The sequence below is a fragment of the Schistocerca nitens genome, chromosome 1 (assembly GCF_023898315.1).
Source record: "Schistocerca nitens isolate TAMUIC-IGC-003100 chromosome 1, iqSchNite1.1, whole genome shotgun sequence".
Taxonomy (NCBI): Eukaryota; Metazoa; Arthropoda; class Insecta; order Orthoptera; family Acrididae; genus Schistocerca; species Schistocerca nitens.
Genome location: NC_064614.1, coordinates 1,133,339,930 through 1,133,355,683, shown reverse-complemented (window position 1 = coordinate 1,133,355,683; position 15,754 = coordinate 1,133,339,930). Strand labels below are relative to the sequence as shown.

General features: G+C 39.0%; 1 protein-coding gene across 3 annotated transcripts in view; it reads right to left on the bottom strand.

The window, feature by feature from the left end:
• LOC126199489 (zinc finger protein 91-like) overlaps positions 1-15,754 on the bottom strand; it is a 177,724-nt gene that overhangs the window by 125,551 nt on the left and 36,419 nt on the right. For all 3 annotated transcript variants that reach the window (XR_007540164.1, XM_049936412.1, XM_049936420.1), the window contains one exon: positions 8,998-9,162. Coding sequence is in view for 2 of the 3 variants with exons in the window: in XM_049936412.1 (XP_049792369.1) it covers positions 8,998-9,162 (165 nt within the window). In the remaining variant the exon portion in view is untranslated. The remainder of the gene's footprint in view (positions 1-8,997; positions 9,163-15,754) is intronic.

Here is a 15,754-nt window from a genome sequence, read left to right as displayed (position 1 = left end):
CACCACCAGTCCAACACACAGTGAGAAACGGATTTGTAACTCTGACCTACACCACCATTGTCAAACCATGATTAGATTAGATTAGATTAGATTAGATTAATACTAGTTCCATGGATCATGAATACGATATTTCGTAATGATGTGGAACGAGTCGAATTTTCCAATACATGACATAATTAGGTTTATTTAACAACATACTTAAGTTAATATAACAACTTTATTTTATTGTGTTTTTTTGTTTTTCTTTATTTTTTATTTTATTTTTTTATATTTTTTATGTTTTTTTTTCTTAATTTATATCTAAAAATTCCTCTATGGAGTAGAAGGAGTTGTCATTCAGAAATTCTTTTAATTTCTTCTTAAATACTTGTTGGTTATCTGTCAGACTTTTGATACTATTTGGTAAGTGACCAAAGACTTTAGTGCCAGTATAATTCACCCCTTTCTGGGCCAAAGTTAGATTTAATCTTGAATAGTGAAGATCATCCTTTCTCCTAGTATTGTAGTTATGCACACTGCTATTACTTTTGAATTGGGTTTGGTTGTTAATAACAAATTTCATAAGAGAGTATATATACTGAGAAGCTACTGTGAATATCCCTAGATCCTTAAATAAATGTCTGCAGGATGATCTTGGGTGGACTCCAGCTATTATTCTGATTACACGCTTTTGTGCAATAAATACTTTATTCCTCAGTGATGAATTACCCCAAAATATGATGCCATATGAAAGCAATGAGTGAAAATAGGCGTAGTAAGCTAATTTACTAAGATGTTTATCACCAAAATTTGCAATGACCCTTATTGCATTAGTAGCTGAACTCAAACGTTTCAGCAGATCATCAATGTGTTTCTTCCAATTTAATCTCTCATCAATGGACACACCTAAAAATTTGCAATATTCTACCTTAGCTATATGCTTCTGATTAAGGTCTATATTTATTAATGGCGTCATACCATTCACTGTACGGAACTGTATGTACTGTGTCTTATCAAAATTCAGTGAGAGTCCGTTTACAAGGAACCACTTAGTAATTTTCTGAAAGACAGTATTGACAATTTCATCAGTTAATTCTTGTTTGTCAGGTGTGATTACTATACTTGTATCATCAGCAAAGAGAACTAACTTTGCCTCTTCATGAATATAGAATGGCAAGTCATTAATATATAATAAGAACAACAAAGGACCCAAGACTGACCCTTGTGGAACCCCATTCTTGATAGTTCCCCAGTTTGAGGAATGTGCTGATCTTTGCATGTTACGAGAACTACTTATTTCTACTTTCTGCACTCTTCCAGTTAGGTACGAATTAAACCATTTGTGCACTGTCCCACTCATGCCACAATACTTGAGCTTGTCTAACAGAATTTCATGATTTACACAATCAAAAGCCTTTGAGAGATCACAAAAAATCCCAATGGGTGGTGTTCGGTTATTCAGATCATTCAAAATTTGACTGGTGAAAGCATATATGGCATTTTCTGTTGAAAAACCTTTCTGGAAACCAAACTGACATTTTGTTAGTACTTCATTTTTACAGATATGTGAAGCTACTCTTGAATACATTACTTTCTCAAAAATTTTGGATAAAGCTGTTAGAAGGGAGATTGGATGGTAATTGTTGACATCAGATCTATCCCCCTTTTTATGCAAAGGTATAACAATAGCATATTTCAGTCTATCAGAGAAAATGCCCTGTTCCAGAGAGCTATTACACGTGGCTGAGAATCTTACTTATCTGTTGAGAACAAGCTTTTAGTATTTTGCTGGAAATGCCATCAATTCCATGTGAGTTTTTGCTTTTAAGCAAGTTTATTATTTTCCTAATTTCAGAGGGAGAAGTGGGTGAGATTTCAATTGTATCAAATTGCATAGGTATGGCCTCTTCCATTAACAGCCTAGCATCTTCTAATGAACACCTGGATCCTACTATATCCACAACATTTAGAAAATGATTATTAAAAATATTTTCAACTTCTGACTTTTTGTTCGTAAAGTTTTCATTCAATTTGATGGTAATACTGTCTTCCTCTGCTCTTGGTTGACCTGTTTCTCTTTTAATAATATTCCAAATTGTTTTAATTTTATTATCAGAGTTGCTGATTTCAGACATGATACACATACTCCTGGATTTTTTAATAACTTTTCTTAATATAACACAGTAGTTTTTATAATTTTTGATAGTTTCTGGGTCACTACTCTTTCTTGCTGTCAGATACATTTCCCTTTTCCGGTTACAAGATATTTTTATACCCTTAGTAAGCCATGGTTTGTTACAAGGTTTCTTACGAGTATATTTAACTATTTTCTTGGGGAAGCAGTTTTCAAATGCATTTACAAAAATGTCATGAAATAAATTATATTTTAAATTGGCATCAGGTTCACGGTACACCTCATCCCAGTCTAACTGCTGTAGGCTTTCCCTGAAATTTGCAATTGTTAAATCGTTGACTGAACGTACTACTTTGGAGGACTGTTTAGTATTGCCGAATGGAGCTATGTCATATATTGTAACTAGCTGTGCACCATGATCAGAAAGACCATTCTCAACAGGCTGAGCATTTATCTGGTTAAACTTATCTTGGTCTATAAAGAAGTTATCTATCAGTGAGCTGCTATCCTTTACCACCCGAGTAGGAAAATCAATAATGGGTGTCAAATTGAATCCAGCACCCGACCAATGCAGGTACAAACAACTCCTTTGCCTAGTATAGCACCCCGCAGAAGAATGGATATTTGGAAAATGAGGACAACAAGAAAGAAGATGACAGTTAGACAACTAATACTCTGCAAGAAATCAACCATAACAATAGTCCTATTTTCATCAGTCAACTGCAGACAACTATAATTGATCTACACATCAAGGCTTGTCGCCATTCTTGGACAAGGTCACTCCCCAACATGCTGTAGCGACTCCCATCATCAAAGAAGTGCCAGCCACTTTTCTAGCCCCCTAATTTAGGAAAACTACATGAGGTGACCATTTACAGAGGTGGTGGTGGTGGTGGTGGTGGTGACACCACACGTGAAAATTCTCCAAGGACAACAGCAAGGTGGCTGAAAGTATCGACACCATCATCAATGGTCAACCTGTCTGAGCACATGTTGACTTAAAGGCCTTCTTTTCTTGTAATGTCGAATGCTTATCATCACCAGTTAAAGAGGACTCTGTTCCTTGATAAGACAATGATTGTGCTGATGGTTGTACAAGGAAAATGTGTCCAGCTGATAGGGACATGTATTGCTAGAATACCAATCAATGACAGAACACAGCCCTTTGAATTTGTTATTTTAACAGAATGTAGTCAATGATGATATTCTCGGATGAGACTTCTTGCAGACATTATAAGCAGTCAAACTGTGGAAGTTCAGAGTTCAAGATTAATGAAGCTATCCCAACAATCACACTTAACAAAAATCGTTCTGGGTGGCTGTTTGCTGTTGAAGACATTGTCACCCCCTGTCATCAAGACAACTTCCAGTCATCAGTCAAGATGCTCAGTTAAACAGTGAAGTTTTTGTTGACTGCAAAAAGCTGCTCAGGCTCCAAAAGAAATCTGCATGCCAGCAATGATTGTAAGCAGTGTAGGTGATCAAGAACTTTGGATTGTTAACGGCAGCCACAACTCGTTCATAAAAGTGTATGCTTAAGGACAGCTCAGCCAGTCCAGGAAAGGTAGCTTAGTGTCACTGATGAAGAATCATGCTCTGCTACCACTTCAGACAATACAGGGGAAGGGGTAGAGTGAAGCTACTATAGAACTGCCAATGGGATGTGGTCTGATCGAGGAACAAATTCAATGAGTGGTAGCTATTCTGTGTCAGCTTTTGGATGATTTTAAATCTAGTGGAGAAAAGAAAGACCAATTGGCCCATGGTAAAACATCATATCAGCACTGAAGATCATCCACCAATAAGCCAGCATTCATATCATTGAGCCTTCAGAGTGTCCTTGGTCTTCTCTTGTGATCCTTGTGAAGGATGGCACATGGCGTTTCTGCATCAATTACAAATGATTAAACAAAATCATGAAGAAAGACCACCATCAAGTATTGATGACACCCTTGACTGCTTGAAAGAGCAAAGTATTTCTCAATTATGGACATGCGCGCGGACTACTGGCAAATCTAGGTTCACAAAGCTGAGCGAGAAAAGACTGCCTTCCTAGCTTCAGATGGCCTCGATGAGGTTTTGAAAAGTTATGCCATTTGAACTGTGTAATGCTCCAGCTACCTTCGATCATATGATGGAAAAAACTCACTTAGACCAATAAGCAGACAATATGTAATCGTCATCTGAATGACATTGTCATTTGCCCCTCCAGAAGAAGTTTAGAGAGCATCTACACCGACTGAAAAACCTAATAAAGTGTGTTCACACTGCAGGCCTCGGCCTGAACTGGGAAAGTGCCTCTTCAATGTCCAAGACACAAAAATCTTAGAGCATCTAGTAAATGGCAATTAAGTGTGTCCTGACCCTGACCCAAAAGAATAGAAAGAGCAGTCACAGATTTTCCGACTCCTTGCACATTCGTGATGTGGAAAGTCTTCTTGAAAGGTACTTGTACAGGGTGGCAAACTCAAACGTCCCTTATTTCAAGCACCCAGGAGAGGAAAACCACAGTAGATACGACAATGAAAAATGCATCACATTGTAGAGCATCTCAAAGAATTTACATCTCCGCACCAGAAGTGCCAAGCATTGTCGCCAGAGTGCAGCATGGTCGCATAAAGTGAAAATGGCGACTTCACAGCAGCGCACGCAAGCAGTAGTATGGTTTGCGGAAACAAAATCACCGATTACTGTGCAAATAAATTACTGTCGTGTGTATGAATGTGATCCACCTGATGTGAAAACAATTAAGGAATGGTATAGGAAGTTTCTGTCAACAGGAAGTGTTCTGAAACATTCTGGCAGTTCACGTTATGGAGTTACAGACGAGACAGTGGAGGACATCAGACAAAAGTTTCTCAGAAGCCCACATAAGTCAATTCGTCACGCATCTAGGCAACTTCATGTACCATCACCACACGAAATTCTTTTTCATCCATTTTTTGACAATGACTAGACTTCCTTGACACACAAATGCCAAACACAAAGAAATAGACCAATATGGCTCAAACTTGGTGTGCGTTCTTTCCAAAGGTGCTACTAACTAAACATGACCTTGATACGTGCCGGTGGTGCCATCTCTCGGACTTTGCACGGACATTCCAAATGCCCCTCGTACTGTGGGTTTAAACTCAGAAGAGAGTTCCTGCAGCCACTCTGTAGCAATTCTGGATGCATAAGGTGTCACACTGTCTTGCTGCAATTGCCCAAGTCCATCAGAATGCACAATGAACATGAATGGATGCACGTAATCAAACAGGACGCTTACATATGTGTCACCTGTCAGAGTCTTATCTACATGTATCAGGGGTTCCATATCACTCCAACTGCACACACCCCACACCATTACAGAGCCTCCACCAGCTTGAACAGACCAGTGCTGACATGCTGGGTTCATGGCTTCATGAAGTTGTCTCCATACCCGTACACATTTATCCACTCAATACAATTTGAAACGAGACTCGTCCAACCAGGCAACATGTTTCCTGTCATCAACAGTCCATTGTCAGTGTTGATGGTCCAGGCAAGGTGTAAAGCTATGTGTCATGCAGTCATCAAAGGTACACGAGTGGGCCTTCAACTTGGAAAGCCCATATCGATGACATTCCATAGAATGGTTCGCACGCTGATACTTGCTGATGGCCCAGAATTGAAATCTGCAGCTATTTGCAGAAGGGTTGCATTTCTGTAACACTGAAAGATTCTCTTCAGTCGTCATCGGTCTCGTTCTTGCAGGATCTTTTTCCGGCTTCAGTGATGTTGGAGATTTGATATTTTATTGGATTCCTGTTATTCACAGTACACTCATGAAATGATTGTACAGGAAAATCCCCACTTCATCATTACCTCGGAGATGCTGTCCTGTCACTCATGCGCCAACAGAAACACCAAGTCCAGACCCACTCAAGTCTTGAGAACCTGCCATTGTAGCAGCAGTAACCAAGCTAACAACTGCACCAGACACTTACTGTCTTATATAGGCACTGCTGACTGCAGTGCCATATTCAGCCTTTTCACATATATCTGTATCTGAATACGCATGCCTATACCAGTTTCTTCGGCATTTCAGTTTATAATCCAATGGGATGTAAACAGATCCTTGTCATTGCAGCTCACACGTATCACTGGCCACGTCTCTACTGATCCGTTAACAAGTATGTGAGCCATTTTAAGGATTGCCAATGATATAACCACATGCTACAATTACATTATGGGCATCTGGTACCATTTCTTTCTGCAGTAGCACCACTCCAAATAATTGGAATCGACTTCTTGTGGAAATTTCTGAAGACAGCAAACAGGAATCAATAGATAACAGTCTGCACTGACTTCCTCACCAGCTATGCTATCACCAAAGCTGTGTTGACTGCTGAAGCTCCAGAAATTGCGAAGACCCTTACAGAAGAAACAATTTTGAAGCATGTAGGATCTCATGTGATGTTCATTGATCATGGTAAAGTTTTCCAAGTCAAGACTGGTATCAAAGGTTATTACATGTTGCATCATCACTCACAGGATGGCCAACAGATGAATGGCCTCACAGAACATTTTACTATGACATTAGTAGATATACTATTGACTACGTTGATGTCAAACAGAGAGACTGGGGTACAATACTGTCTCTCATGAAATTTGCATACAATACAGCGAAGCAAGACGCTTTCTAAGATGTGGTCGCCAGGCCAAAATAACAATGAACTCACTGTTCCCATTTTAATCGTAAGGATGACTACGTGAAACATCTTTCCACCAGGACTGAAGACGCAAGGCAGCTGGCTCACATACAGACCCTGCCTGCCAAGCACTATGATGCTAAGCACTGGCCAGTGATACACAACTTGGGACACTGGGTATGACTTTTTACACCTATGCGAAAAGTTGGAACTACTGGGAAAGATAGAGAAGTGCTACTTTGGGCTGTACTGCATCCCTGTCATGTCATATGTCACAAAGTTGAGGATTATGATCCTATGATCCTCCATCAAGAAGACAAAAGCAAATAGATGTCAATCGTGTCCTCCGTATGAAGCCCTACTATTGTCCATAGGTGCAGATTGAACATGGGATGTTCAAGGAACCAGACGACCCACTTGTTGATCATTAAACTTTGATGGGAGGGGCTTCCTTCACAGTGAAGGTGATGAAGCAACACAAAGAGAATGCGAGGATCTCCCAGTACTGTCATACTCTACATTGTGTAGTGTCATGATTAGTGTCAGGCTGGCATGCTCCAGGTCACCACTTAAAACCCAACCATCAACAGTTATTTATTACTTAGTATTTATCAGTTCTGGAAGGTTCCTGAAATATCTTATGTTTGTAATGTTTGAATATTCAATGTATTAACTAGAAGTAGTAATTAGGCTCATTGCTAAGAGCTATTTAAAAAACTGGTCATTCTTTCTTCATCAGTGGAGTGCATATTATGGTAAACATTGTTACCTATTTCACTAATAGTTCTATACACACACATGTACCAAGAGCCAGTTTGGATTTACATTTACCAGTAAAACAAATGAAAAATTTGAAACAGAAGTTTCTATTAGGTAAGAAAATTGTATAATAAATTTCCTAACGAAATGAAAGAGATTACTACAATACATCGGTTCAAAAGGGTAGCCAAGGCATTCTCCACCAATAATGCATAATACACAAAGCTTAACTACAGCACCCTGTTGCATCTCAATACACAATCACAATTTACTGCTTTTATATGGAAATCACTTGTTAAGATCTAAAGTGTGTGATAGTAATGTCTTGTCATTCTTCAGAGTTCAGTGTCTAACTCCTCATTTGGAGGGAGGGGGCTTCAGTTTTTCAGGTCAGAGGGAAGAACAGAAAAACATACAAAGAGTACAGTTCATTATCTGCAAGCCTGCAGTAAGTTTTCTGAACAGACTGGAATTAGCACAAGGGGCATAGTAGCATCTTTAAGGCCCAGAAGTCATCAACAGGTGTCCTTGCTGAGCACTGCAATAGACAGTAAAATGACGTTTTATAAGTTATCTCAAGCAAACTGTGTGTAAACTAAAGGACTTTGTATAATAAGGACCAACCAAATGAGGTGATGAAGCTGTTAAGACACTGACTTCATATTCAGGACAATATAGTTTGCTTTGTTCAACAATTCTGATTTACATTTTTTGTTGTTTTCCTAGTCACTTCAGGCAATTGCTTGAATGGTTCCTTCATCAAGGCCATAGATGACCACCTGTTCTATCCTATAGAGCACACTTATGTATTCCATGCATATCTGTACTTTTAGTTACTGATTTTAATTTTATTGCTGCAACAATTCCTTTATTACTGATATGATTCTTGGATGTATTAAAAAAAGTAAAGAAATATATAAAACCAGCCTTCTGGAATATTCTAAGTTTGTCTAAACAGCTGCATTCCACATCCATGAATTTCATCCTGTCCTGGCTGTACATTTGTGTTCATGATAAATGTTCTTTCAGTGGTAAGTGCCTTATTTCACTGACAACCCTGCTCCTGAATTTGAACTTGATCGTGGTCCTCATGTGACAATACGGCAGCTTGCAGTGATACTTTGAAGACGTCTCACTGTTAGAGGTTGCTTCTCAAAGATCTGGAGTATGTCATTTGGCTTCCACTGATTATTTTAAATAAATTTTATAGCAAAAAAATTCAACAAAAATCAACTTTGCAATTTTGCCTACCTCCTCAACAACAGCTCTCTAAATGTGATTGCGATTATTTACTTAATTTATGTGTAAAGAAAAATAGATTATTTCATAAGTGTTCTGTAACTTCATCTGTAATATTAGAGCACACAACACTTATGAGCAACAGGCACAATGGAAAAATAATAGTAGTATGTACAATACTTCTCTAAGCAAAACTGTTACAAAGGCTCTTACTGAATACATTCTTCTATCATCTTCACAGGAAGAAACACTCTCAGCATCATCAACGAGTTCAGTCATGCTATCATCATCCTCTTCCTCCTCTTCTTCCTCGTCTTCCAAAATATCATCATCGTCATTCCCATAATCATCCGGGGGCTCCTGCTTTATTGTAGTTTCCTGTATAAATCAAGAAACAAGAGGAAAGAAAGAGGATTAATATCATAAATATAGTGCTAAACTATACACAATTCTGCAAGGTCTTTTTTTCCCCATATCATTTTAATAGTTTATTTCTTTTTGCTTATGAGTAATTAACTCCAATATAAAATATTTATCAGTGGATATGCAATTATGCTAACTGCAGCTATGCTGATGAATTTAAATTCAATTTTATTTGCCCTATACATTTAGTCCCCTGTGTCTTATTAACTACATGATTTACACAATGTCTGTGTTTATACAGTGTTTGTAAATTACCTTACAACACACAATGAATGCATGCCTGAAGGAACACAGCACCCCCCCCCCCCCCAAATCATTGGTATATATGCCTAAATGGGCTAGTAACAAAAATAAAAAAAATTCTGTCTTCATGTGGGGGAGTGAAAAGTGCAAGCATAGGGTATATGGACAGCATGACATGCATATAGACATTTGGATGGGTCAAGGAGGTGTGTACGGGTGGCTGAAATGGTAAAGGTCACCGTTCGCAAAAAGTAGGACTTCCATGTTGAGAGTTCCGCTCTGGCACAAATTTGTGTGTGTCACTAATAAAATTTACAGCTAATGTCAATAAGTATTCTCAGTTTTCAAATCCATTTCTTAAGATTAACTACTTGGGCATTACATAGTAGATTTTTTGTTTACTGGGAAGAATAAAGGAAATGGCAGTTTATTTTTAAATGAACTGATATATAAGTCTGGACATGCTATATACTCTCAAACACTAGTCATTAATGTAATACTCCTGTTAACATAACAAGCAATTATCTAAAGTGACAGAAAGAATGTGTGGAACAACCTATTTCCACTGTCAAAGAATTAACAGACGTGCTACTTTTTTTGTAAATGTGGGCATTTTGCACACTTTAGCCCCTCTAAAAGTAAGTTGAGCATAACATTTAGCATCTAATTTGTTTTTTCGTCTTAATATCACTAAAAATTTTGTACTAAGCAGTGTGGCTATTAGCATGATTTCCATTTCCAACACCTTCAACCTATTACCCGGAACCTATCCTCCTATATAAAAGATACCAACCATTTCCTCAACCGACTCTCCACAGTTCCTGTCCCTTTACCACACGGTGCCCTGCTCGTCACTATTGATGTCGCCTCCCTGTACAGTAACATTCCTAATGCCCACGGCCTTACGGCTATCGAGCACTACCTTTCGAGACGCCCTATGGATTCCAAACCAACAACTCCTTCCTCGTCTCCATGACCAACTATATCCTTCCCACCCCTCCTACCGTGGTATTCCGCCGTCCACCGAACCTACACAATATGCTCGTCCATCCTTACACAATCCCTGCTCCCAATCCCTTACCTCATGGCTCATACCCCTGTAATAGGTCTAAATGTAAGACCTGTCCCATACATCCTCCTACCACCACCTACTCCAGTCCGGTCACTAACATCACATATCCCATCAAAGGCAGGGCTACCTGTGAAACCAGTCATGTGATTTACAAGCTAAGCTGCAACCACTGTGCTGCATTCTATGTAGGCATGAAAACCAACAAGCTGTCTGTCCGCATGAACGGCCACCAACAAACTGCTGAACACGCTGCCAAACATGATATCCCTCATCTCATCTCAATAACTGCTTCACAGCCTGTGCCATATGGATCCTTCCCACCAACACCAGCTTTTCTGAATTGCGCAGTGGGAACTTTCCCCGCAATACATCCTACGCTCCCGTAACCTTCCTGGCCTCAACCTTCGTTAATCACTGTCCTCACCCATCCAGCCCCCTCCCTGTTCACATTCCAGCACTACACAGCTGTCATTTCACTGCCACACCCAGTCTTTTAATTTCTTTTTATTTCTCTTTTCTACTACTTACCCCCTCCCCCCTCCGCACCTTCTCTCCTGCCCTCCGTCTAAACTGCAACAGTTCACTGCCCACCACTCCCACCATACTATCCCTCCCCCTCCCCACCCCAGCCTCCTCCTTACCCCCACCCAGTCGCCACTCCCATCATGCACAGATGCTGCAGTTCACAGTGTGGTTTCAGCTCTCCGAGACTGCAGACGTGTGTGTGTGTGTGTGTGTGTGTGTGTGTGTGTGTGTGTGTGTGTGTACTGCTGACAAAGGTCTTATTGGCTGAAAGCTTTAATTGTGTGAATCTTTTTGCTGCGCCTATCGCGACTCAGCATCTCCGCTATATGGTGAGTAGCAACTTTCCTTCTCTGCTATTGTTACAAACAAAGAAACTATACATCAATAAACTAAAAACCTTTTCTAAATCTGATGTGCCATCAATCACTCTCATTCACTCACACAGTATTTAAACCTATTAATTCAATCCTTGTACAAATATTTATCTTTATGAAGCTTTGTCTGCAGTGCTACTGGTTTGACTAAGTAGCCGGGCAGCGCTGTTGCCAGTCTCAAGCCAGTGTAAAGGAAGAGGTGAGAGGGGCATCTAGAGAAGCCAAACAAGAGTAAACAGAACATATCTTGAGCCACTTCTGGGACTAACTACTTCAACTGAAATCCTGTCAACACCCTTGTTTGGCCTCCAACAGATATTATCTGTTTCAGCATGGTGCAAAGTTGGGTAATTGTGCCCTAGAACAGTAAACAGTCCAAAGCTGTCATAGAACTGTCAGTGAGCTAACAGATTCTGGGGCATTCCCACATACAAATGTCATACTCTGCTACTGTCAACATTACATTACATTACTCGCCAAAAATGGAAAACTGAAATACCTTATAGACACCCTGAGCAAACAGCATATCATTACAATAGCATTGTAAGAGACCAGGCATACGGATGAAATAGCTTTTAATTCAGGAAAGTATTGGATTTTGGCAGGAAAGCCAAGCAAAGAATACGAAAATACAAGTAAGAATATGCTTTTATAATCCATAAACAAATCCGGAGTTATTACTGACTGTAGTTCCAAGAACTGTAGACACTTCACAGTCTCCTTTAGAGGAGCAAACAATGCATATGCCCCCACCAAGTGACTAACACAACAGCCCAAGGGAAGTTAGAAATGTTACCACACCAAAAGAGCTGCTGTAAAGTGTTCCAGACAAAACTATTATCATACATCTTCGAGATTCCAATGCTCAACTTCAGCAGATTTGGTCCCCCAAACCTTAACTCTAAGAACAAGGAAAGAAAGGTAGCATATGTTGAGGTGGAAAACATTCAGATACTGACCAAGAACATTCGCTCAAGTGCTCCTACACTGTAAAAACACTACCTGAGATGTTCAACAACAATCAGCAATAACCAAATCAAGACTCAGAAGAACCTACTGTGGAGTAGGTTGGGAGCAGCATAAACAACTAAGATTAATAAAGTTCACAGGGATGATGGGCACAATGCACTACTCTTTAAATATGCAAATGAGAAAGCAATCACTGAACAGGGACGTAATATAAATAAAATGTGAGAAGAGGAGCAACTTGCAAAGGATGGATGTCAACACTAAGATATCTTCTTCACAAAAAAGGCGATAAGTCATAACATCTACTAGTACATCAATACTCAACAAACCACTGTGAACTGCATCACATTCTCACTGCACCCCATATTAGGGTCTCTTCTTGTTCAAGTCATATATGGAGCATGGACAGAAAATTGCTTAAATGTCTCTCTCTGCACATGGTGTAACTGATCTAATCTTATCTTCACAGTACCCATAGAAATGTTACATATGATGCTGTAATACATTCACAGATTCTCACTAATACAAGTTCTTGAAACTTTATAAATAGGTTTTGGTGGGATAATTAACGTCTATCTTTAAATGTCTGCCAATTAAGGTTTCTTCACCATTTCCATTATGCTTTCCCATGGGTTGAACACACCTGTGACCATTCGTACTGCCAGTCTCTGTATATGATCAATGTCTCCAGTTGGTCCCACTTGCACATGTTCCACAAAGGTTTCTTTTTTGATAGCAATTTATTTGTAAACTAATCTTATTTTCTCAGTATCCTACCAATGAACCAGAGTCTACCACCTATATTCTTACATCTGAGATTACGCGATCGTTTCATTTCATAACCTACAAACTGTTACTCCAAGATATTTGTATGAGTTGACCAGTTCCAATCCAATGGTCTCCTTGATATTGTAGTCACAGGACACTATGTTTTTTTTTCCCCATTACCCTAGTGCACATTTTACCTAACTGAAAATTTACTGCGAGTTGCAACCTTCGCACTTCGCTGAAATATAATCGAGATCTTCCTGTACGTTACACAGCATTTTTCAGGTCGTACTTCATTACAGGTAACTGCATCATTTCAAAAACTCTGAGGATACTGTTCATATTGTTGGCCAGTTTGTTAATAAACAAAATGAGCAGCAAGGATCCTAACACACTTCACTATGGCACCCCTGAAGCTATTTTAACATCTGTCAATGACTCCACGTAAGACAACGTGTTCCATCCTCCCTACCAAAATATCCCTCAACCCCACTCATAAATTTCATTTGATACCCCATATGGTCATCCTCTAATTAATAAACAATAATTAATGTGGTACTAAATCAAAAGCTACTCTGAAGTCAAGACATACAGCATCTACCTGATTGTCTTGATCCGCAGCTTCCAGAATATCATCTGAGAAAAGTTTGCATTACATTACAGAATACATGCTGTTTTGCATGGAGGACGTCATACCCCTTTCCACTCTGAACACCTTTGTTTTGAAAATGGTGAATCAAAATGAATTCTCTGTACACTTTGGCATCGTAGACACTGTGAAAATAATAAAAAAACTCTTCCATAAAAATTGTAGCGGGAAAACAATTAGCACAATCATGAGGGTCAGGTTTTATTTCACCAAAATTCTTCTCCGACTTCCTGCTGTTTGTTTGATATTATAAGTTACCTGAGGAACAGTTATGAATCAAAAATTATTCTTTCATTACTTTTATTTATTAGTTATTACAAAAAATGTTACATAGATTGCAAATCATATTCTGTGTCAAAAAAAATTAATAATAATTTTTTTTTATATATTTTGTAACACAAAGTCATGGTTCAGACTGCTTCACTTTTCGTGAAATAATTTGAAACAATCCTTTCCTTTTGCAAGACATAAGTACTGATTGCATTTTATGCACTTTGTCTTTGTTCTGGAACTGCAGCGCTCATACTGACATGTTCATGGTGACAAAACCTGGTTTCGGATGGGGTTTGTAAACTTCTGCCTTGGTGGAGGTACTTAACATATCATCTAACGGTGTTTCAGACTCTTCAGCTCTCTTCTTTCTGTCTGGACATGACAGAAGAGCCTCAGCTACAGACATTCTAAATTTCAATAGATCCATAATGTTCTTTCTGGCAGTCTGGTTTTCATGACAGTGCTCTCTGTAGAGAAACCAGCAGATGACCACTGAAAGGTCTATGAAATGCAGCAAGCACTTGAGTGTCCATTTTCTGGTTCTGAACCACGTTCGGTAACACTCAACCTGCTGGTCATGAATGTCTACGCCACCCATATTGGCATTGTATTGCTGAATTACAAAAGGGCAATCTACATCAAGATAGTGACCCTCCTTCTTACACCACCTTTGAACTTTACATTTTGGCTCAATACCAGCACAAGTGGATGCTGTCACGACCCTCTGACTGTCCTGCCACTCAGTAATTACTACAGCTTCATCTGCTCTAACATATGAATGACACTCTCCTCTTTTCATTCTTCCCTCTTTCAAATTAACATTCTTAATTCTGTTTACCATTATTGTGCCAGTAGCCTCAATTCCTTTCTCCTTAAGCTTTGCTAAGAGAGGAATTGTGGGAAAGTACCTATCAAAATAAACAAAACTTCCTTGTGGGAGAGTCTGTTAGTCATAAAATAACAGAAGGGCCTAATCCTAATGACTTATCACCCAGAGGTGTAGTAGCCCCCTGAAAAATTTCAAAATCCAACACTATACCTGATGCTGAGGTCAAGATAAAGTTTTTAAGACCTACAGGCCTTGGTTTTCCTTTAACATATTGTTTCACTTTGCAACACCCAGTAAAAGGGATCATTTGCTCATCAATACTGTAGTAGTTAAAGCTACGAGGTAAACTGTGACATCTTTTTCTTACTGTGTTGATCACTGTCTGAACTTTCCACAGTCTATTTGTTTTAGCCTCTTCAGGTGGTTTTATAGTATCAACAAAGTGCACATTATTCCTGAGTGCAAGGAACAGGTCTCTAGACATAGTGTCACTAATATCTGATAAAGAAATAGATTTCTTCCAGTACATGAGCAGCCTAGGATACCTTTGCACCCTATCACTAAATTTATCCCAAAGAACACCTTCACTTCATGAGCTGTAGTCCCTAGGGATTTCCTTGTCTTTGCAACACTATATATATCTGTATATTTCGCTGCCTCTTCAAAAAACTTTTCACTGAAATATTCACAGAAATATTCAGCAGGAGTTCCAATTGCTGAAGGACTCTAGAATTAAAAAGAAGATATTTTAGTAAGAAAATGGGAATGATACACGAAATAGGTAACTCAGATCGCACCTCTTTGTCACTGACCTCAACAGCACTTTAATTAATGTTTGGTGGATG